The sequence below is a fragment of the Cloeon dipterum genome, chromosome X (assembly GCF_949628265.1).
Source record: "Cloeon dipterum chromosome X, ieCloDipt1.1, whole genome shotgun sequence".
Lineage (NCBI taxonomy): Eukaryota > Metazoa > Arthropoda > Insecta > Ephemeroptera > Baetidae > Cloeon > Cloeon dipterum.
In genome coordinates, this window is record NC_088790.1 from 31621140 (window position 1) to 31645172 (window position 24033).

Genomic DNA, 24033 nt, shown 5'->3' on the forward strand with positions numbered 1-24033 from the left:
CCGGCAGAAGCGGCGAACCTGGCGCATTCCTCGGCCGGGCCGAAAAATCGCTTCCTGAGGCCCTCTGGCGCGCGTGTGGCGAAGCAGGAAACATATATATTTTCTAACTGTTCCGTGCTGATTGATCACCTTCAGGTCGGGGACAAACACCTGTGATGCCTCGCGTTGTAATTGTTTTGAAGCGCGGCCCGTGACAATTTTTTGCGGTGCGCATCGCTGAATTTCGTGTCGACGTCGACATCGCCGCGATTCGCCGAGATGAGCTTCGTCGACGTGGTGTTCGCCGCCGAAATGGGCTGACTACGTGACCCTGCCGAGTCCGTTTTGGACGCATTCCAACAATTTCTTTTATTTTAATTCCAATCAAAAAATAATGCTGCTCGGCGAGGCGCTCTTCTGGACCCTGAAAGACGACGCGCTCGTCATCCCCAGTACCGACTACGGCGCCTTCAGGTAATTTATTTTATTTTTTAAATAGAAATTGCCGTGAAGGAATTTTAATTAATTTTTTATTGCCTGCAATAACTCGTTTCTTATTGCAATTTCAGGTATAGCGATAAGAAGGGATCGTTTTATTTGGAGGCAAAGAAGTTCTACACGGCCTCGAGAAGCTCTTTCGACACCTCAGGCCACAAGGGTAGCACCTTCAAGAAGGACTGCCTCAGAGAATTAGAGGTATTATTTAATTTATTTTACTTTTAGCTGCAATTTGAACGAATAAAAACAGGTTTTCAACGCAATTTCCTATTTACTTTAAAAGCTTTTTAACAATTAATCATCAAACTGGGCCAGGAAATTTAATTTTTCTTTGTTTAAATTTATAAAAATTTAAATAAATCTATTTTGTATTCAATTAATTCGAAAAAGTTAAATTAGAATGATTTTTGGGAAGAATTTTTATTTGGAAAATTGTATTTTTTATTGATTGATTTTTTCTCTGATAAATTGCGAATTGCAGGAGTTGATATCTCAGCAAAGAGTTGTGCAATGCTGCTGGCGGAACAACACGGTGCTGCAGATGCTTTTTTCCTCTGGGTTGTTCGCCTACGTCAGGGTGCATCCTTTAAAAGGGGACATCGAGAAAATCACCTTCGACCGATACCTGGTCGGAAAACTCGCTGCCGAGTGCATCACCGATGGTAAATAATGGGAATTTTTGTTTAATTTATAAAATTCTTAGAATTTGAAAAAATCTACTAAGAAAATATTTAAAAGGTCTGGAACAGAAATTTTTAAAAAAAATCGGGTTCACGAAATCGAGATTTTGGGAAATTCAGGGCGCTTCAGGAACGTCCTGATGCCTTCCTCAGGGTCAAATTGCACATATTCTGAAAGCTCTCAACCTGGCCTTTCCAACGGTGTGCAGATTTTGCAAATCGAACAATTACAGAGCTCGTCAGGTGTCGTTAAAGTGGCCACAAAATGAGAATTGAATGATTTCGCTTGAGAGCTACCCTGACGCCAGGGTTTGATTTTCTACCTGTTGTGATGGGCGTTTCTGACCTCAGGGGTGATCCGATGCATTTTCCAAGGGATAATATCAACAGATTTTTTAATTTTGAATTTAACACAATTCACCGAAACTAGAAAAACCATTTTTTCCACCTTTGACCCTTTGTATCTCAAAAACCAAGAGTCGTACCACCCTGAAATTTTCCTGAAATTATCCGCACACTTAGAGCAACATTTTATCCATGACTCAGAACAATAAAATTAATTCAGTTTTTGAGATATTCAAAAATTTAAAATTCAATCCAAAATTACTCAAATTTGGAAAATTCCAAAAAATAAGGTTTAAATTCAAAATTCATAGGTAGTTTAACTAGGCATCTTTTGGCGCTAAATATAACGTTCTAGCATAATTAGAACTCTAGAAATTATCATTTTAGTGAAAAAACGACAATTTTATATAAAAAAATCGCTAAAATTAAAATAAAAAATGGCGAATTTTTCAGTGGTGTGCAGCAGGGAGAGCGTGATAGTGACGTACAGCAGCAACGTGATCTCGCTAGTGAGTCTGCTGAAGCCGTCCAAGCACCCGGACAAGCTGAGCAGGCAGGACCCGCGTCTGAACACGTTCGAGCTGGCCGGTCCCAGCGGACGGAGGCTCGAGAGGAAATTGTCGCTCAATCCCGAGCACAACATGGTCTTGGTGTGGTGGAGGTATTCGCAGAACGAGCTCTACCCGTGGAGTCCCATGACCAAAGACTGCGACCGCGCCAATTTGCTCGTCTACAAAATTTCAGAGTGAGTTTGATCGGGATTTTTTTGCTTTAAATTGATTTTGTAAAAATTTACAAGTTACTGTGCTTTCTTCACTTAGTTTGATTTATTTTGACGTGCTGAAAACCAAAATCGGTTAAGATAAACGTCGTAGAATCGTGAAAAACTATTTTTTTGAAATAAAAAATCTTTTCCGAAATTCCTACGGCGATTGACTGGACTGATTTTGGTTTTCAGCTCGTCAAAAGAAAGATAAAATTAAGTGAAGAATGCACAGTGGCAAGATTGAGTCTAAAATCGGAGCAGAAGTGCCTTAAAAATAAATTTATTACTAAAGTATACAGTGGCGCCATCTGTTGGCCGCTTTGAACACTAAGGGATTATCTCGGCTTCTAGAAGGGCAAATGAGACAAACTCAACGCCGTTTGAGAGATAATTAATTAGGTAACAAATCGGTAATTAGTGTCAAGGTCGTAGGTTAAAGGTCAAGGTCACTAAAATTTGATTTAAATCTAAAAATTGAGGATAGCTATCAAAGGGCTGAATTTTTTTCAATATTTTCAACGTAAATATTGTTCCAAATTTAATGTTCTGTTGGTATAAAAATTTGGGTGTTTGGAAAATGTTTCATTTTTGAGATATTTTCCGTGAAAGTTTAAAATACGTGATTTTTCGGGCACCAAAATTCAGGGTAAATTACAAAGTTTAGATTTCTGGCCTGATTTTGACCAGAAAATGACCACCTACCGATGAAGATTAATTATTAATGAATTTTTCAGGGGTTGGAATTAATTATCCACCCCTAAGGAGGTCTCCGGGGGTGAATTTTGGATTTTTTATGATTAACCAATATTTCATCTAATAAATTTTAATTTTTACCCTTCGATTCAGGTCAAGACTGGAGCTTCTTTGTTTTTACAAAACGGAAGCAGACCCTTTGATGATAAGTTTCAGCAAGATGCACCCGAACCGCATTTTCCTCGTCGAGCAGAAAGTGTCATTAAAAAATGTGAGACCGAAATTTATAAATTAAAAACCAGAATTTAACTCCCCATCTAATTTTCAGGGCGAAGTGAACGTGGAGAGCAGCCAATTCGAAGTGTCCAAGGTGAGCATTTCGCGGACGAGTCCGGTGGACGTGCTGCAGCTGAAGACGGAGGTGTGCAGCGTGGCCCAGAGTCCGTCCGAACACACCCTGGCCCTGGGCTGCATCGACGGCTCCGTCCTGCTCCACTCCACCTGCGCCTCCATCCTCGTCAAATCGCTTTTCGTGCGTGGACAGAGACGAATTATTTTGATTTAAATTAATTTAATTTGAATTATTTTTAGATTCCGTACCACCTCGTTTGGCATCCGGACGGCGCCTTGCTGCTGGCTGCAAACGAAAAGGGCCAAATCAGGTGCTACGACTTGGCGCTCGCCCCCATCAACTTCCAAATCGCCAGTGAAACACCTCAGAGCTGCAACTTCCTGGATCTCTCCCCCTACTTCAGGTCTGATTTCGAAATTTATCAGGTTTTCGGGAAAAATCGACTGTAATTCTTGCTCAGGTTGAGATTTTAACCTGAAATTTTCATGTTTCACCCTGAATTTTGAGGTTGAAAAATTTTTACATTTGAGAAAAAGTTGTGGGTCGAAGATAAAGGTCACCTTTTTCGACCTTTTTCCGAAATTCCGTTTTTTCAGGGAGTTAGCCACCTTTGATTCTTTTAAGTTGTTAGAATAAATTGTAGCCCCTAAAATTCTGTACAAGAGCATCAAAATTTTATTGGTCTACTCACAGTAGTTCCGCTGCAATTCCGGTTTGAAGTTTTTACCCTGGTAACCCTGGTGAATAACCTTTTTCCTTTTAATGCGATTAATTTAATTTTCAAGGGTTTAAATTACTTTGGATCACTAACAGGACCGAAATACAACCTTTTAGGACCAGGTTGGACCTTCAGGGTCTCACCCTGAATTTACCCTGAGACTGAAAAATATTTAAATTGGCCAAATTAAACAAAAGAGGTGTCGTTTTATAGGTTTTCAAACGTCCTGAGTTCAAATTTTAAATTAAATATCAACATTTATAAAAATTTAAATTGTTAATATTTTTTAATTTTTATTTCAGAGGCCAGCCGCATTTATCCAACATCTGCTGGAACAGACAGTCGGACGTGTCAGGGTCCAATTATTCAGCGACCTCCGATGGTCTGGTTTTCATGCTCTTTTCGAGGTGAAATTAATAAAAAAAGCCCCTTGTCTTCAACTCAATTAATAATTTTTATTTTAGGGGCCCGTGCGTGGCTCTCAGGGTGATCATCGGCGGCGGCCTGGGAACGGGCGACCTGAGCCTGACGCCGGAAAGGCTGGTCTGCATGTATTTGAAGTCGAACCTGGTCGACTGTGCCATCAATTTGCTTCGCTGCTTGAGCTGGGAGAACCAGGGTCAATCGTGCATCGCCGCCTTGCACCTCATTATCCATAATTTAATCGCTAAAAGACTGACACCACGTTCCGAAGGTATTCAATTTTTCTTCTAAGGATTTAATTCTGTTTTATGATAATTCTAAAAAAATAAAAATGAATTTCCAGTACAACTAGAGGCGGCGCTGGGAATCTTCATGTCCCCGACGGTGCCTCTTAGCAAATCCGTGGAGAAGAAATACGGCCACATAGTTCACAGTTTCGCCAGAAAATTCTTCTCCCACATTTTAAGGTAGATAATTTATTAATTAAAAATCAACCAACCAATAAAATAATCAAATTTTCAGATTTAATCGGCTAGAACTGGCCTTCCGTCTGGCAATCGACATCGGCGACTGTGATTTGTTCCTGCTGCTGCACTCGCAAGCCAAAGCGGTCAACAACCTCGAGTTGGCCAAGGCGGCCGTCGAGTACGCCGACCAGCTCACCAGGGAGCTCAACGACGACTCCGAGTCGAGTAAATTATTTAAACACCATGCAGGGGAAGTCGGAATTTTTAAAAAATGATTAATTTATAGCGTCGTCACATTGCTCGCGGTCTTCGTGCTCTCAGTGCGGCAGCGACGGACAAACCGAGACCGAGGTCAAGCGCCTCAGCTTCACGGCGGCCCAGAAAAACGCAAAGGTCACCTTTTCTGAAACGGTCACTCACATTGTGGTAAGGACGAAATTCTTGGAAGGATTTATCGGAGGAAAATTCGGATAGGAAGCAAATTAAACGCAAAATTTTCTTAAAAAATGGGCGGAATACAATTGGAACGACACCAATGACGGTTTAATTAGGCGAAATTTACTTAATTAAAAAAAAACTCACCAAGAATTCTCAGATCAAAGGATTCTCGACGCTCATTGGCTGACGCAAAACGCATGTCAACAACTCATGCGGTTGCCTAGCAACGGCTTACATGCGTTGTGACATGCGCGGGATATTCCCACCTGTGCGTTCGTCAGCCAATCAGCGTCGAGGGTTCTTCTAGCAGAGAATTCTTGCTGATTTCTTCAATTTGAGAGTTTTCATTCGGAATTAAATCGATTTAAACCAACTCTTAATGTGTTTCTGCGCTTATAATTCACAGATCTTAATGCATAAATCCAACAAAATGTTTAAAACAACTCAATTGTGATCGAAAATAATAAAAGGAAATCAGAGAAAGCAGCCAAGAATTCTTTGCTGGAAGAATCCTCGACACTGATTGGCTGACGCAAAACGCATGGCAACAGCGCCTGCGGTTGCCTAGCAACTGCTGAATTGCGCGGGAGAATCTGACATACGCGCCGTCAACAAAGAATTCTTGCTGATTTTTCTGGATATTTTCCGATTCCCGTGTCTTTATTCGCTTTTAATCAACGTTTTATGTGTTTCTGCGTTCACAAAAAACTCTTCAGCTGCAAAAAAATCGGGTTTCTACTCATTGGTTACCAAAATTCTTGAGGTAGAAACTTCAGTTTTTCAGATTACAGATTACAGGGCTTTTTCTATCAGTTTTAAAAATAATTTGCGATCATCAGCACTCTGAAAATGGCGCTGCGGAGGAGGAGGACGACGACGACGGCGCAGCGGCGGCCAGCACCCCTTTACTCGGCCCCGTCGCCAAAGGTCGGAGAATCGGACAGGTGGCCGGCAGCAGGTCGGCCCTCTTGCCCCCGAGTCCCAACATCTCGGGGCTGCCGGTGATCGACCCTTTGGCCCTGAAGGTCGGCCCCATGAGTAAGCAGCCGTTCTACGTGCGCGGCGAGCGGTCGCACACCTTCCAGGGCGCCACCTACAGACCGCCCTTCCAGATGGGGCGGCCGGCAAAGGACAACACCTCCTACAATCCGGACACGGACGACTCGGCCCTCAACGTGCACATCGCCTGGAAGAGCGTCACCACCCTGACGGACCCCAGGACCAGAACCTCCATTACGCAGGTAAAATTTATCAAATTAATTCTTGAATTTTCAGAAAATTCTTATTTTGAAATAAATTTTTTATTTATTTTTTAATTTTTTCGGAATTTTCTTTAATTTTTTAATTCCCGAAATTTATTAAATATTTTTTTGGTCATAGATAATTTGAATTTTGATTTTTTTAATTTTCTTGAATTTTTTTAACTTCCAAATTATTCAGAAAATGTTTAAATTCTTGAAAAATTAATAAAATATATTTCACAGGTCAGTTAATTTGAAATAATTTAATTCAATTGAACTTCTTACTGGTGTACCGTGTATTTTTTTATTCTTACCGATCACAAATTTTCCAAAATGACATCAAAAATTAAATAAAAAAAACTAAATCCTGCTCTTTCCCCATTTTTATTTCAGGTGAGCGAAGCATTCGAGACGCTGCTGATGCCGCAGGCGAGTCTGGACCTGAGCAAAGTGGGCGGTGACAATTTCGCCGTGGCCGCGTGCAAGCAGGCGCCCAAGAAGCCGAGCGTGTCCGAAGTCAAAAGTCTCAGCACGCTCAACAAACCTGCGGTTGTTTCAAAAGCGAAGAGCGAAGAGAAAATCTCGAACAACAACCTGCCGAGCACCTCCAAGGAGGGGCAGCTCAACGGACGGCAGGAGGCGTCGGGAAGCAGGCTGGCGAATGCATTTTTCCGGCCCAGCAGGAACGAAATCGGGCTGCCGATGAAAAATTTCAAGGCAGTCTTCAGCGAGCCCGTTGATGTTTAAATAGAAGGAAGTGCTCAAATTTTAATTTTAGATCTGATGAATTGGTTTTTGACAAAAATGTGATACTTGATTTGTTCAAAATTTTAATTTCTAGTTGGAACGGTGTGGAGATATTTTATATTCGAGCTTTAAAATCGTTAATAACATTGGTTGATAAATTTATAATCTATCTACGTATCTAGGTGCGATTTTTTAATAAAATAAATACAAATGGTTGCATTTAAAATGCGTGATTTTAATTTATTTCAATAAAAACAGACTGAAAACCTTTTAGATTTGAAGTTAAACCTACAAAACGACACCAAGAACGCTTAAAAAAATCTTTATTCTTTAACGGTCCTCAGGTCGCGCGACCTGAGGAAGGTCGGTGACAGGCAAGAGTGAAAAATTATCACCTAATGTGCTTGTAATTACTCTAAAAGTTTAAAAAACCGGCCTGGGAGCGGATCTCAGGTCGCGGGATACCCTGAAAAAGGTCGTTAGGGTATCCCAGGTGAAAGCCCTGTTCATGACCTGTCTGATGAGGGGTCGTTTTCGACGTTCGGACAAACGGCCGAATTTAAATAAAAATAAAACCAATATTTTAAAAAATTCCACTTCCCAAATTCGAAAGTAAAAAATTCGTGAAAATTTTAAAAATTGTCTGATTTTGGAAGACTGCACACGGGTGGACGCGCCTCACCAAGGGGCATCGATTGGTACCAAAATCGGCGCCGTCGGGCCCATATGGCCCCAAAAACAAAATCTTAAAATGTCAAATCGCGTTTTTTCGATTTAAAAATTTAATAACTCATTTCCTATGGGTCTTACAGTAAAAAACTTGAGTTAGTTAGACTCGCCGTGATATTTTGCGTCTTTTATAAGTTTCAAATGAAATAAATACAAAAGTTTTTGCATTTAAAAATCACGATTTAACTTAATATCCATATGAAAATAACTGAGAAACTACGATTGGCAGTTCAGACACCAAGAATATGCTATTTTCAACTTTAAAGCTGTAAAAAAACACCCCCGGAAACCTGTAGAGATATTGAAAAATAATTTAATCCCCCCCGAAATGACTTTTTAAAGCGATAAATAATTATTTCAAGCGAAAATCAGGAATAATTTTCTCTGAAAAGGTATAAAAAAATGACTGACTTAAAAAATAAATAAAAATTATTAGTTTTCATGTAAAATTATTAAAAAAAACGATAAATTTATGAAGGTGTAATGTATTTAAATAAAAGAAATGAAATCACTTGCATTTAACATAGATAATTTATTTGACATCTGCTGGGTTAACATTTAAATATATGGTTTCGCCTACAATAATTGTATCTCTTAAGAATCAAGTAGTTCTCATCACGCGAAAATCAATTTCGCATGATTAAAATACGACTTTTAGGACCAATATGGTAAAATTCAGGGAAAATGTTCCGAGATCTACGCCAATTATCTTTTTGCGAAGGCAAAATTTCCAGTAGTTGAACGGTGTAATATGCATATAGCTATGATTTTCGTCAACACTAAGATAATATATAATTATATTTAATTAGTTCTCAGACAATATCGGGGTTAATAAAATATTATTTTTAATGTCCAGCATTAGAAGGACTAGCGCAAAATGCAGTTCATTGGTATGCTTCTACAGCCGAGGGACAGGCAGACACGAAAAACCAGTGGGCACGCGCAAATATGGCCGCCGTCAGAGTCCGGTAATGAAAATCAGAGAAATTATGGCAATTTGTGTTGATTTTTGCCAGTCAGAAGTCTAAATGGCGTCGAAATTTATAATTGTCTAAATATTCGCCCATTTCGAAGCTGCGCAGTAAACTTGTGCGCATCTTAAGCATGCGCAGTAAGTTCAGATCGCTTCTGAAACTCACAGGGAAGCCAAAACTTATCACTGCGCATGCGTGACCCAAATTACAACCTTCTGCGCAGTCGTAGTTCCCACCTTTAAAAATCGTGATGGCCATTTGAAGGTGTCCATTTTTTATTTAATAAAAATCTAGGCCGAATGGCGGGGTTTTTGCCCACTGGTTTGGAGAAATTCTACAGACGTACAACACGTGAAAAGTGAATGAACTCAGAAAATCGGGTACAAACGTTGTGCAAGTCTCAAAAAATACGGAATGACACAAGTCCGAATCGGATAAACGCGATGATGTAGACAGAAAAATAAAATATATATACTGCGGATGATATATAATGCGAAATCTATTTTTGGCAAACGCCGAGAGTCATTGATCGTTTGATATTATTTATCCTTAAAATATATAATATAGAGTCACCAAAATTTGGTCATTCGTTTATATAATTGTGCATCACAGTTCGCTCGTCGTCACGAAAAAAAAAACAATTATTAACTAATAACCGTGCATTGCGCACGTACAAAAATAAAAACCTATATCGTCCTTATATAAGCGCGCGCTCGGGGCCAGTACGAATTCAGCAAAGAGAGAAAATCAGACAGCGTTGAATATTGTCAGTGGTGAATGAACATTCGCGAAGACAACAACATAATTATCCTGCATGCCATACAGATGAGGTTACTTAGAATTCACAACATTTAATGGTTATGTTCTTCCGGCTGGATTGAAAACTGGCCGAAAACTCGAATTTTCGCTTTGAAACATGTCGCCGAATTCCTGAAGAACATTAGATATCGCTTACCTTACTGCTAAAACCAATTTTTGGTCTTGTTTATAATCGGAGAAATAAATTAAAAGTTGATTTAATTGCGATTAAAAACGTAAAAATCGAAGAAAACAGCAAGAATTCTTTGCTGGAAGAATTCTCGACGCTGATTGGCTGTCGCAGAATGCATGTCAACAACCCCCGCGGTTGCCTAGCAACGTAGCAACTGCTAAATTGCGCGGGAAAATCTGATATTCACGTTGCCAGCGAAGAATTATTACGGATTTTTCCGGTTTTCGTGTTTTCATTCGCAGTTAAATCGAGTTTTAATGAGTTTCTGCGACCACAAAAAATTCTTCAGCTGCAAAAAAAAATCGGTTTCCAGCTCAGATTTTTGGTACATTTCCCGACAATCAGTCAAAACAATAAAAATAAACTGTCACTTCTTTTTAAGCCCGGTAATTTTAGACCAAAATTCGAGTTTCAAATAATCGACCGTGTTCACGTCCAGCCTGGAAACATAAGGTACATTTACCATGACACTTTACCGATCCGGTCACGAAGCACGTGAATAACCTTTTACGTTTTAGGCCAGTCGACATATTCAAATATGGATCAAATTATTATTTTTCTCGCGTCGACCGACTGACAATGAGGCCTCAAGCCATGGCCGTGAAAACCTTACAACGAGGGATGCACGATATTGACAATGCTGGTGTAGGTTCCGAAGCCAAAGCCGAGAACGCCGAAAATCAGAATTGACACGTCTTTAGTTACCATCCACGGGCAGAGTTTTTGGCCCGGCTGCGTCGGCCAGAAGGTCATCAACTCGATGATTGGCGGGAAGATCAGCGCCAGGGTAGAACTGCTAACGGCGCCCACCAACGAGATGACGGCGCCCAGATTCGGAACCGCCGACGCCAGGAAGACTGTCATACGAAAAATGCATTTTTTATTTTAGGAGTTTTTATTAAAAGAACGTGTTTGACGAAGTTTCTGAGCCCACCAATCGATTCCTGAGGGTCGAATTAGGTAAATAGGATATTTTTCCGACAAAAAAGGGCAGCGCGACATGCGAACTTTTTTCCCGCCAAAACAATTTGAACGTATTTACGAGCTGCGCATGCGTGAGAGCTGGTTGGATGTGACAAATAAGTCATTTGTACAGGCGGTCTCTCTGCAAGTGCTCAAACCAGCGGTGACGCATGCGCAGTCCTCGCAAATACGATCATATTGTTTTGGCGGGAAAAAAGTTCGCACGTCGCGCTGCGCTTTTAGGTCGGAAAGAATATCAATTTTACCTAATTCGACCCTCAAGAATCGATTGGTGAGCTCAGAATCTTCGTCAAACACGTTTTTTAATAGATAAAAAAAGAAATTACATGTGAAAAGGACGAGGAGGGTGCGCATGGTGTATTCGCCGATGCGCTGCGCCTTTTCCGTCTGCAGCCGTCTGCGGATGGGCGGCCACATGATCCGCATTGGCACGTAGAATTGCAGTCCGTAGGAGAGGAAAATTGCGAGCGCCATCATCAGCCGCACCGACTGCGCCAAGCTGCAAGTTTTTATATTGATACCGACAAAGGAAACACGTGACTGCGGCAGACGAGAGAGTGAAAGAAAGTTGTTTTTTTATAAAAAAATAAACTGATTTATCTCAACAAAAAACAAGGCTTTTAACTTACAAGTCTGCTTTGGGTAAATTGAGGGTGATACTGCCGACTTTGACGTCTTCTCCGTATTTGAGGTAGCCGAAGAAGCCGACCGACGTGTACAGAGTGGCGACTATCACCATTGCGGTGTTCAAAACGCCAAAACAACCGCCGAAATCCTGCGGTGTCTGCATGTTGTTTTCCAAAGGCAATATCTGGAATGAAAATTAGCAGATAAGATAATTGGAATGAAAAGTTTTCCATCCTGGAATGGAAATTTCCGTTTCTTAGTAAACCAAGTGTTATTTTCAACTAAAAATTCAATCAATTGGCTGAAGTCCAATCAAATAAATAGAAAAAAATCAACACATTGTAATAGAAAAGCGATAAAAAATATAAAAATCCAGGGCGTGATTTCTTATTTAATATTTATTTAAGACAAGTGGCAAAACCGCGAAAAACAGTAGTCAGGTTGCGCGACCTGACAATCAAGGATGGAAAATTATGCTCAATATTACTGAAAAAGCTTTAAAATCCGGCCTGGGAACGGATTTCAGCAGTCTCAGGTCGCGGGATACCCTGAAAAAGGTCGCCAGGGTATCCCGGGTCAAAGCCCTGTCTAAGACCTTTCTGATGAGGGGTCATGGTTGACGATCGGATCAACGGCTGAATTTTAATAAAAATAAATCTAAAATATATGAAAAATTTCGACTTTTTCGGAAATTCAGACGAAAAAAATTCGTTAAAATTCGAAAAATGGTATGATTTTGAAAAACCACAAATGGGCGGACGCACCACACTAAGGGGCATCGATTGGTACCGAATTCGGCGCCATCCGATCAACAAGGCCCCGAAAACAAAATTTTGAAATGTCACAAATCACGTTTTTTGTACTTTAAAAATTGATAACTCGGCTCCTATGGGTCGTAGGGTTAAAAACTAAAGTTTATTAGACTCGCCGTGAAATTCTGCGATTTTTTAGGCTCTATTCCACCACGAAAGCCCCCCAAAACCGGCTCTAAAATGAAGATTTTGATTTATTTTTCTTTAAAAATTCGCCTAAGGACCAGTTTTCGATTCCGACTGCTCGACAACAGTAAAAAATAGTGCCACTCATTCAGCGATGCTTACCACACCGATTCCCTCGAAGGCGTAGATGGCCGTGCCGAAGAAGAGCGGCAGTTGCTTCCAGGTGGCGAAGGCCGGCCTGGTGTTGGCGGGCGGCAGGTCCTGCAGCATGTAGAAGAAGATGATTCCGAGGCCGACGACCGTGATGATGGACGCGAACAGCGACACCGGCGTCAGGTACTTGAGGCTCTTGACCCAGTTGAGAACGATCATCGGCAGCAGCAGCAGCACCATGTACACCCTGATGTCGACGTGCACCAGGTAGTAGCCGATCACTTCCTGCAGATTCGTCGACACGAACACAAAGTAGACGCAGCAGAAGCCCAGTTGCGTGATGCACAGAAATACGTTGATCAAATTCCTGGAAAAGATAAGACGGAATTTTAGGACCATTTTTGGTGATTCTTTCGGAGAATTGCCAAGATATCACGATTACTAGAAATTATTTAAGAAATTATCTCATTGTCAGACTGAATAACGGATGTCGAGATAAAAAATTATCTTTTAAAAAAACCGATCTAATTTATTCAATTGGGTCTTTAGGTCACTGTCCGTTGATTGAAAAAATATTAAAAACCAGCCTCTGAGCGGTTCTCTGGTCGCGGGGTACCCTGAAAAAGGTCGTTAGGGTACCCCAGATTGAAGCCCCTTGTAAGACTTGTCCAAAAAGGGGTCGTGATCGATGATCCGACCAACGGCCGAATTTAAACAAAAATAAAACCACTAAAGAACGGGAGTCGTGCAAAGTGAAATAATTCGGAAAAAAATTAATTTTAATTTTTCTATGGGCACGAAAAATCTGAAAATCAGTTTCTAGATTGGCGTTGGACCTGTTCGTGTGATGGAGGCAGTGGGAACCCATTATTGGATCCCGTTCGAAAAATAATTCGAATTTTCGATTTCTTACGGCAAGAGTCCAAAAATCACGTTTCTCGAACTTCAAAACCTATCTCCTCCTAGAATTTTGATCGGAACGGCTCGTATTTGGTCTTAAAATGATCCCAGATAAATTTCGCGTCGATTGATGTGCCAATTTATAACCGGCGGAATTATTTGAAAATTTCAAATTTTTCAAAAATTCGGAAAAATTTGTAAAAATTCAAAAAATGGTCTCATTTTGGAAAATCACACATGACCGAACGCGTCTCACCAAGGGGCATCGATTGGTACCAAAATCAGCGCCGTCCGACCCATAGAACTCAAACTGGGCCCCAAAAACCAAAATGTTAAATGTCACAAATCACGTTTTTTCGATTTTAAAAATTAATAACTCGTTTCCTATGGGTCGTACAGTAAAAAACCAAAGTTCATCAGACTCGCCTTGGAATTCTGCGTCTTTTGGGTCACTTTTCTAGTCCCACTGAGGTCCGAATGAATTTTTAAATATTAATTCCTCACTAATTTACCAAACAATTTTAAAGAGATCAGAGTGGAAAAAACCAGATTACCCCATTACTTGGCTCAATTTCAAAATTCCGAAAATTCCTTACTTGACAAATTTGTGGTATTTCTGCAAGGGGACCGGTCCAGTTCTGAAAGCAGTTTCGCAGACCTCGGAGAAGCCGAGGGATGGAACCTGCGTCCGCCGGCACAGCTCGTGAGCACACGCGACCTGAAAAATAAATTTAGACCTTCCTAAACAAATAAAAAATCCCTAACTGACCAGCATGTGCATGCAGTGTGTGCAGATGAATCCCATGATGAGCGTTCCGACCGTTCCGAGAACGAGGCCCGCGTTGTGGAAGGCGTCCGGCATGGCCAGAATTCCCGTGCCCACGTTTCCTTTCAGAAGATGAATCAGTGTGTCACAATTCCTTAATAAAAAATATCAATATGTTTCGTAATTTGGTTTAAACAATCGAGATTGATCTCACGATGTCGGGTGGTCGAGCTCTCGGTTCATCATGGGATCGTAGTCCATGAGCGATTGTTCGCTTTTGCTCGTGCTCAGGCTGCCGCTCTCGTTCGGCAGCACCGGCGAAGTCGACGGCCCCGCGCCCAGCGAGGCCGCGGGCGGTGCTGTGCCCCTGAATTTTTTTAAATTTGAAATTTATAAAAAAAATTAATTTTTTAGCTCACCTTTCAGCCAGGTCATTGTCGACCGGGCCTCCGACCAGCAGGGGCTGTGACTCATCCTTCTTTGGCATATTTTATTTTTCTTTCTGCAAAATGACGAGGAAATTTAGCATCCGCGGCTGATTCAATAATGAACAAGGAAGAAATAAATTCTAGTGTCGGGCTAAAGTTCGCAAGATAAAAGGCGGCGAGCCTTGAACTTGAGAATTATCAGCCACGAAAATAATTATGGCAATTTTTTATCACTCACAAGGCGTTCTGTATGATATTATTATTTATTTTGTGAAGTTCACTGTCGATGCTGGTGCATTGTGTTCGTGAATGGCTCGCTCCTCGGAAATGCCTTATCGACCTGGAAAGCGTGTAGCGTACGTGTATGAGAATGAGTCGACTTAAAACAACGAACAATATCTATCAACAACACACTAACAATTTAGATATACCACTTGTGCTCGGACACGGCCCACGACGAGTCACTGACTGACAGTCACAAGACGAGTCAAGGAAATTGACGGGGGGAAGGAATGAGGGAATGGAGACCAATGCACCTGCTTGATGATGTGGAGGGGATGCTCGCTCGATTTCTGTAGATAATTGTCCCGATACGTCCGAGTTTTAATGGAAAAGATAAAGGAGGGTGACGTTTTTTGGGCGATACAAAAACAATCGCAGCTCGTTTGATACAATCGCGAGAATTCTCGGCTCCCAGCTGTGAAAAAGGGGGTGCGGTTGGATCTCCGATTACCGACCGTAAGCGTAAGGACAGGAGCATGAGGAATGGAAAGAACTTCTCGATTATACTTAATAAAAATAAAGTTAAACAATAGAAAAATAAATTTTAAACTCTTATATTGGTGTTTTTCTTATATTTTGGCTGATTATTGGTGTTCTTCACCATTTAAATATAGAAGTTCTTCAATTTTTTAGTTCTCCTTTCCTTACACCGACCGACCACTTGTAGACTTCAATAAACAAATAAACAGCAGTTCTTTGAGCCCCGTTTTGAAAGAATTTCTTTATTTTCAGCTAATATTCCGGCAATTTCGATTTTAGGGACTGCTGAAAAGCCGTTAAGCCATCGACGTGGCCATTCTCTAACCATCCCCAGGGCATTCTAAGCGAATTCTTCCTTCTATTGGCCAGGCGAATTTTTGTCACGATTATCTTGACTTCTTTTTAATTCTTTCATGATTTTCAACACGTGTACGTATACAAACTGGCCTCAATAATAAAAATAATTAATTTTTGATATCACTTTTATTTGTTATAATTGTTACAGTACATAGAAAAGCATTTTGGTGCACGTCGCTGCGATTCATCGCCATATTAAAAGTCGTGCACTTTGTCAGGTCTGAAAATGCATACAAAATTTAAAATCAATTGACACCTTAGTACCAAACCTTTGCTAGGTACGACTCTTGATGTAGGTCAAGACAGAAATGAAAACCTTAAATGTAATCAAATCTAAAAACTATACGAAATATCTCATGATTTCAGTCGCTTTCCTAATCGGAAAATGTTTGTTAATTTCAGCAGCGGTGATGAACCTTAGGAAATGTAGCGGTAGGAGTCCCTGAAAATTAAAATTTAAATAAAACAACGTGAAGATTTAAACAAAATAAGACTCACATCTGTCCGTTCTCCCTGCCGATGTAGTCTTTATCAATCAAACTCTCAATTTCCTTCTTGATTTTGGCAGGGTCCGGCGTGAACCTGCTCTTCACCATGTCGATCACCTCGGCCACAAGGCAGTTGTGCTTCATGCTCTGGCGCGCCTTCATCACGCGCACGATGGCGGCAGACAACTCGTAGCCCCTCTGCTTCTCGATGTCCTGATGAATCACCCTCTTTTCCGCCTCAGTCTCCTTGTGCATGTCCAGAAATTGAATCCTGGCCCTGTGGTGCCTGGTTTTGAAGTCTTCGTTGACGGTGAACAGGCTGTCGGGCAAAATCTCCTCTCCTTCGGGGAATTTCCTCAAAATTTTCATCCGCCCAAAGACGAGGCGTTGCAGCAGCGTTTTCAGCGATCCCTCCGAGATGTTTGTGCTTACTTGGATTTCCTGTTTAACCAAAATGTTAATAAAATAGTTTATTATTTAATAAAACTCTTCACGTCAAAGGTCAGGGCCAGCCTGTCGTTGAAAAGGAGCAGCACGATCATGCAGAGGGTGGGAACGGTGAGCAGCCGCGTCCGAATTGGCTGTTGCTCCGAGTCGAAAAAGGTCGCTTTCAATTCGGCCGTGCCGTAGCTGCAGTGCAGTCGCATCTTCTTCTTCATGTGCTTGCTCAGGTAGAACCTGCGGAAAGAGAGGTGAAAATTGAAATAAGAGCGATTTAATTTTTATTAGAATACAATTGGAAGCTCTCGAAGGCGTTGAGGGCGTCAATTGGGATGTTCAGGTTCTCTGGCACTCTGCACACATCCCATTTGATGTCCCACAGCGCCGTCACGTTCAGATCAATCTTGGATTTCTACAAAAAAAGAATTTAATTAAAATTATTAGTTTTTGCATAAAAAAAATCAAAAGATTAATATTTTATTAATGTTTTGGCGTATTTTCAACTCATAATAAAAGCCGAATCCGGTCCATAGGTGAATTTAAAACAATAATAGATCCTAAACTTAATAATAGCGCAGATTTTGGAAGCGTTGGCGCAGGCAATTGGGCCTAAAAGACGCATGATTTTACTGCGAGTCTGATTAACTTTGGTTTTTTACTCTACGACCCATAGAAGCCGACTTATTAATATTTAAAGTCCAAAAAACGCAATTTGTAACATTTCAAACTTTTGTTTTTGGGGCCCAATGGGCCGGACGGCGCCGATTCTATCACCAATCGACGCCCCTTGGTTAGGCGCGTCCGCCCGTGTTTGGTTTTCCAAAATCGGACCATTTTTCGAATTTTAATTAATTTATTTCGGCTAAATTTTCGAAAAAGTCGAAATTTTTAATGGCGCGAAAATGGTTTTATTTTTATAAAAATTCGGCCGGTCGTCCGATCGTTAACCGCAACCCCTCATCGGACAAGTCTTTGATTGGGCTTTACCTGGGGCACCCTAACGACCTTTTTCAGGGTACCCCGCGACCTGAAATCTGTTCCGAGGCAGGTTTTTAAAGCTATTTTCAAAAATTTCAAGCACAATAAGCAAAAATCGGCGACGAATATATCCTAGCCTGCCACCAACCTTCCTCAGGTCACGCGACCTGACATCAGCGCCGTTTTTGAGTCGATTTCGCCACCTCGACGGACAGTTGCCTGAAGAGCTGGCGCTAAGCGCCCGTCTGGAGTCTCCAAGAGCGCAAAATAATCAAGAAACTTGTTAAATTCCCAGAATTCATGCAGGCTTAACTATTGGCTATTAGATAGAAATATAAACTTGTTCTATTTTGGAGAGATTATCCGCATTCACGTTATCTTAAAAGAACGAATTTTGTTGAGCCGCGAATTCCATTTGCGCTATAAGGCCAAGGAGACGAGATTTTAGGATCAATATAAGCGACTGATTACGCACATGCTGTGCGTAATGCTTTCTCGCTAAAGAGATATTAAAAGATTTCAAATGAGCGCCGTAATTAATATTTAAGGTGCGAAACTAATTGGATTATGGCTCGTAATCCCATTAGCAATGACGTTGTTCTCACCAATTTATCAGAAAAGAGGACAATTAATAACGTACGTCATTTATTATATAGATTTCAGATGAAGATATACAATAAGCCAATGTGGTATAAAAATGCGAGCACCCGCCTACAGCAGCATATTCACACTTACAGCAGTGAAACAACAAAGGCTCACAACCAACATGAGAGGTATACAATTTTCTAATTAATTTGCAAAGATTTTTTTTAACTGTTGCCCTCTATTTTTACAGGGTTTCGACTAGCATTATTTCTACTCGTGACCTGTGCCAGGTCCGCCCTGCTGCAAACCACCTCTGCTCCTACAGGATGTGAAACCGTGACTTGTCCTCCAGCACTGGAGCCCGGTCAGTGGATATTCCTGCCCAACCCTGAGGACTGCGGCAGCTTCTGCAGGTGTACAGGAGGACCTCCCATCTACTACGAATGTCCCAGTGGCCTCCATTTCAATCCATTTCTGCAGGTTTGCGACTGGCCCGAAGCCGCCGGTTGCATTCAAGGAGAGCAACCAACCAACTTAAAAATCAGGCCATCTAAACCTCCAGTCATTTGCACCGACGTCACTTGCCCTGAGAATAGCAACGCTGGTCTGGCGATACACCTGCCCAACCCTGGCAACTGCAGCAGCTTCTGCAAATGTGACTGGGGAGTTCCCATTTACTTCGACTGTCCTGCTGGCCTTCACTTCAATCCGGTTCTGGAGGTTTGCGACTGGCCTGAAGCCGCCGGTTGCAATAAAGGAGATGATGATAATAATAACTCTACAGAGGGACCAATCACTACACCAGCCATTCCTACCACCTCTCAACCTTCAACAGTGACTCCACCAGCCATTCCAACAACGACTAAACCAACCATTTCAACAAACAAACCACCTCAATCTCCAGTTATTTGCACCGACGTCACTTGCCCTGAGAATAGCAACGCTGGTCTGGCGATACACCTGCCCAACCCTGGCAACTGCAGCAGCTTCTGCAAATGTGACTGGGGAGTTCCCATTTACTTCGACTGTCCTGCTGGCCTTCACTTCAATCCAGTTCTGGAGGTTTGCGACTGGCCAGCAAATGCCGGTTGCAATCAAGAAATAGGTGATAATGATGATGACTTTACTACAGAAGCACCAACGACTACAGAACAACTAACGACTACTGAAACCATTTCAACAACGGCCAAACCTTCAACAACGGCCAAACCTTCAACAACGCCCCGACCAGCCATCTCATCAACCAGGCCACCTCAGTCTCCACAACTTTGCCCCAACGTCGTTTGCCCTGAGAACAGCAACGCTGGTGAAGCCATCCTCCTTCCAAATCCAGAGGATTGCGGCAGCTACTGCGTCTGCGATTGGGGACGTCCGATTCTAATGCCGTGCTTCCCTGGCTTGCTCTTCAACCCCGCGACGTCGACCTGTGACTGGCCTAGCAACGTCGTCTGCAACGCAGGACCCGGAGGACCAGGCTCCGACCCAAATGAGGATAACTGCAAAGATGTCGTCTGCCCTGCTGGCGATTGTGGAGGAATAAATTTCCCGAACCCTGGCAAATGTGGCAGCTTCTGCAGGTGCACCAACGGAACCGGAGTCTTCAAACCATGCCCTCCTGGACTTGAGTTCAACCCTGCTTTAGGAATTTGCGACTATAGTAGTACTTGCGAGAATGACACAGGAGCAGAATCAACCACCCCTTCGGTAGTTACCCCTCCTCCGAATGCACGCCCGATCTGCACCAACGTCGTCTGTCCGGAAACCAACGGAATATACGCTCTTCACCTGCCCAACCCTGGTCGCTGCGACAGCTTCTGCAAGTGCGACTGGGGCACTGGCTACCTCTTTGACTGCCCCGACGGCCTCCACTTCAATGCCGAAAAGCAGGTTTGCGACTGGCCCCGGGACGCTGGATGCGTAGCGACAAATGCCGAAGTTTTGTACCAAAGCATACAAATAAAAATTATAATAATTTATTCATCAACTGCATAATATGTAAGGATCTTCTTTCCTATTACCTCTCCTCACCGTCTTAAATAGCGCCGATATATTGTACTTATTTATTTATTTAATAAAGCTTTTAATAAATATTATTAAAACCTAAACTTTTCACTGACCTGCGAGGTGTTGGCCTCTTCGTTTTGCTGCTTTTTGAATTCGTCGTTGCAGTCCTTGGAGAGTTGGATGTCTTTGAACATTTGCTCAATGTGGTTGGTCGACTGCCAGCCGCACATTTCCTTGAACCTGCTGACCATGTTGCGCTCGTAGTCGTAGCCGATGGACTTGTTCTCTATGAGTCGGTGCGTCAGGTAGCGCCTGTAGTACGCTTCAAACGTGTCCAACTCGCTGAGGCACCTGAAAATGTGCATTGCACCGTCCATTTTGGCCTCGAGATCTTCTTCGGACACCTATGAGATTATTTGAAATAAATTTGCTTAATTAATAAGGAAAAATGATCATCGAAACCGACCTCTTTTTCTCCTCTTTCCATCTTCATGAAGCTGGCGATGTAGAGGGAAAGATATTCAGATATGCTCGATTTCTGCCGCAGAAAACTTTTGAACTCGCCCACGAATTTCAATTCTAAATTCTTGTCTTCCACAGCAAGGGCAAGTTGTTTGTATTTGTCAAAGAGCTCCACGAGGTTCTGAAGAGAATAAATTGAAATTTAATAATTCAATCATGCCGCGGAAATTTGGCCGACCGCCCCGCCCACTTTCAAATTCCTCTGTATAGCGCGCACAAGTCGGCTGATCTAAAAAAGACCACTCTGATCAGCTGATTAGAGGGATATAAGAGTGAGCAAAGCAGACGATCGGCCAAATTTACGCGTCATGAACGATTATTTAGAATAAAATTAGAACCAAAATTCGCACTTGCCCGAACGATATTGACAGCAACCGTGGCAGTAGTCGTCTTGCCATCGCGGGATTGCTCGTCCTCCTGGTAAATCGCCTCGAATTGCTCGCACAGGGTCTTGATGAAGCAGTCGAGCAACAATTCAGCACCTCCTTGGTGCGCGCCAAACATCACGTACAACTGCTTCAGGCTCTTGATTTGCCCTTCAAGAATCAGTTTGCGAATTCCGTTTGGACCGATCTTGACAGAAATATTTCAAAATTGGAGTTAATTGAATTAGGATAGGCATGCAGACCTCGATAATTTCGGTCATGTGCGACTGGATGAGCTCTCCTTCGACTAGGTTGCTAACTTTTTCCTGGGTGTTTTTGATCATGTACATTTCTGCCCTTTTCTTCTCATCCTGAATCAGTTTCTGCGCCGTTTCTATGTACTCCATGATGTCACCCTTGGAGATGTACTCCGAGTAGACCGACTAAGGACAAAATAAAATTTAAAATTCATTTGTACCGCGGAAATTTGGCCGATTGTGCACCCGCCCACTTTTAAATCCCTCCAAATCAGCTGATCGGAGTAAAGTTAGCTTTAGTGTGCGATGAAGAGGGATTTAAAATTGGGCGGGGCGGATGATTGGCCAGATTTCCGCGGCACAAACGTAAATTCAGCATTTATTTACTTACCCTGTAGAATTCAAACGAATCTATGAGAAACTGCTGCTCGAAATTCTGCTCGTAGCACTGCAATGAGTTGATGCCGAGGTTGACCAGCATTTGCAAGGCGTTTTTGATTGCCGTCTTGTCGACCACACTTCCCGCACGGTCATTGGCAACCATTTCAAGAACGCATCTGACAAAATTTTCGTTGATGTCAGGGTGGTCAATGATCTACAATCAATTAAATATTAAAAATATAGTCAAATTCGAAATTAACAAACCTTCTCCTTAAAAATGACGACACCAACATCAAAAATGTCTCCAAGATAATGCTCCGGGACGAAGACACAGTCGAGGTAGAGCAAAATATCCCTGATCATGCTCATGATGACCTGGTGCTCTGCCCATTCTTTGATCACGATGTGCAGCATGCTGCCCTGGTGCTCCAGAATCCTTTTCCTGACCTATAAATGATCATTCCGAAGATTCAAAATTTGAAAGTAAAGGATTAAACCGTTGTACAATTTCAGTCAGGTGCTTGGACACGACGCATTTCAGGTTGGTGTACAGCTGGTTGCCCTTCTGGTTGATGACCAGTTCGTACGAGTAGCGGTAGAGGTCCACGTAGCTCATGTGCTTCGAGGTGCACCGCTGCTGGATCTCCTCGATCGCCTTCTTCAGGTCCAGCCACACCTTCTGCAACTCGATTTCAGACATCATTCTTGAACTGAAAAATAAAAAAGGCGGGAAATTTACGATTAACATCAAATGCTATCAATTTTTCGATGAGAATTAAAAAAAAACTAGATTTTTTTGCCGATTTTTTTGTTTAGCGTCGAAACAGCTGAAGAGGGGGCGTAACCGACGGAATACAATATGGCGGCGCGGACACTGCAGGCAAGAGTGCGCCTCTCACTGCTCAAAGGGGGCGTGGTGCGCCGCCATAATGTATTCCCTCGGTTACGCCCCCTCTTCAGCTGTTTCGACGCCAAACACGAAAAAATCTATTACAGAAATTAATTGCACATCATCACGTTTAAAAGGCGCAAAATAAAATCATAAATGGACAAATTACAGTTTTCGCCACCTAAACCTGATGTAAAATTGGATTCCCATGAGAACTGGCGAAATATGTAGCCGGCGGAAACTGTAATTTAACCAAAAATCATGCAGAATACGAATTTATGACAGCTAACACAGCAAAAAAAGCTTCATCAACATTAATACAAACATTAATACGTAAAACAAACAGAATTTTACGCGAAAAATATCATGGAAATTATGCAAGAAATGTGATACGCCGAATTTCCTACATAACTCCGTCGGAATGAAGGCCGTAAACACAAGGACAAGATCCACGTACATACACAAACACATATCATTACGTACTTTTTGTTTTAATTACTGGAGCAGGGCTGCTGGACACACAGAATTCACGAGAATTCGGAGACGGCTGCGTCCGGTCGCTCGGATGCAAGCCATGCACGCATTTTCACTGGTGAATCCCCGCTGCCGCAACACAGAACACACACTGAGCCGTCAGCACGAACATGCATGCGCATAAGAAAACTCTGGCTTTGTAACTGCTAACGGGATCGGAATTCCAGAATATGAGAGTGATAGTGGATGTGGATGAGGCAGCAGGCAGCGTAACTAAAAGTCGAGAAGTTTGGCGGTCGCTCGTAAACAGCAGGTCACGCGCCGTTTTCAGCCAATCAGAGGCCGCCTTGCTAATTTTTTCTGCAGCTGTTGATAATTCTGAGAAGTTGGTGGCCTCTGATTGGCTGATGGCTTTTGATCTGCTCTCTGCTGCTCACGAGTAGATGCGTAACTCTGCCGACTGTGTGATAAACGTGAGAATCGCACAGAAAAGTATGGGGATAGGGGAAAAGTGGGGGAAGAGAGGAGGGCAAAAGGCGCCAACCCGCCAAGCGACCCAAGCGACCAAGCGTCCAAGCGTGAGTCATTGTTTTTCTTACCAAGAGGCCCAAGAGCAGCAGAATAAAGCTCAAATTCCTCTGAATTTGTATTATTTCTCTGCTCTCGGACTCTCGGTGCTCGCCATGCGTTCCC

The 24033-nt window shown here is 42.3% G+C and overlaps 5 protein-coding genes across 5 annotated transcripts; 2 read left to right on the forward strand and 3 right to left on the reverse strand.

The window, feature by feature from the left end:
* Positions 1–97: 97 nt before the first annotated feature.
* Positions 98–7573, forward strand: frtz (WD repeat-containing and planar cell polarity effector protein fritz). Its single transcript, XM_065494502.1, has 14 exons — positions 98–453; positions 549–675; positions 959–1139; positions 1956–2247; positions 3115–3232; positions 3290–3493; positions 3553–3716; positions 4334–4438; positions 4496–4725; positions 4798–4921; positions 4977–5146; positions 5208–5347; positions 6199–6600; positions 6994–7573. The coding sequence occupies exons 1-14, from the start codon at positions 374–376 to the stop codon at positions 7345–7347; spliced, it is 2691 nt and encodes an 896-aa protein (XP_065350574.1). The 5' UTR covers positions 98–373; the 3' UTR covers positions 7348–7573.
* Positions 7574–8584: 1011 nt separating this feature from the next.
* On the reverse strand, positions 8585–15325 carry LOC135946270 (proton-coupled amino acid transporter-like protein CG1139). The gene is made up of 10 exons (XM_065494418.1): positions 15256–15325; positions 15076–15177; positions 14829–14911; positions 14624–14776; positions 14413–14563; positions 14240–14361; positions 12753–13110; positions 11655–11836; positions 11352–11524; positions 8585–10898 (listed from the first exon to the last, which is right to left on the reverse strand). The coding sequence occupies exons 3-10, from the start codon at positions 14894–14896 to the stop codon at positions 10651–10653; spliced, it is 1455 nt and encodes a 484-aa protein (XP_065350490.1). The 5' UTR covers positions 14897–14911; positions 15076–15177; positions 15256–15325; the 3' UTR covers positions 8585–10650.
* Positions 15326–16057: 732 nt separating this feature from the next.
* Positions 16058–21458, reverse strand: LOC135946565 (cullin-3-B-like). Its single transcript, XM_065494838.1, has 7 exons — positions 21325–21458; positions 20919–21095; positions 20566–20856; positions 17179–17297; positions 16939–17122; positions 16455–16885; positions 16058–16398 (listed from the first exon to the last, which is right to left on the reverse strand). Exons 1-7 carry the CDS (start codon positions 21370–21372, stop codon positions 16374–16376), a joined length of 1275 nt encoding a protein of 424 aa, XP_065350910.1. The 5' UTR covers positions 21373–21458; the 3' UTR covers positions 16058–16373.
* LOC135946564 (probable chitinase 10) lies at positions 18034–20442 on the forward strand. Its single transcript, XM_065494837.1, has 2 exons — positions 18034–18636; positions 18699–20442. The coding sequence occupies exons 1-2, from the start codon at positions 18561–18563 to the stop codon at positions 20438–20440; spliced, it is 1818 nt and encodes a 605-aa protein (XP_065350909.1). The 5' UTR covers positions 18034–18560; the 3' UTR covers positions 20441–20442.
* A 34-nt stretch (positions 21459–21492) lies between the features above and the next one.
* On the reverse strand, positions 21493–22905 carry LOC135946400 (cullin-3-B-like). Its single transcript, XM_065494609.1, has 6 exons — positions 22877–22905; positions 22483–22687; positions 22242–22424; positions 21988–22191; positions 21603–21782; positions 21493–21510 (listed from the first exon to the last, which is right to left on the reverse strand). Exons 1-6 carry the CDS (start codon positions 22903–22905, stop codon positions 21493–21495), a joined length of 819 nt encoding a protein of 272 aa, XP_065350681.1.
* Positions 22906–24033: the final 1128 nt, after the last annotated feature.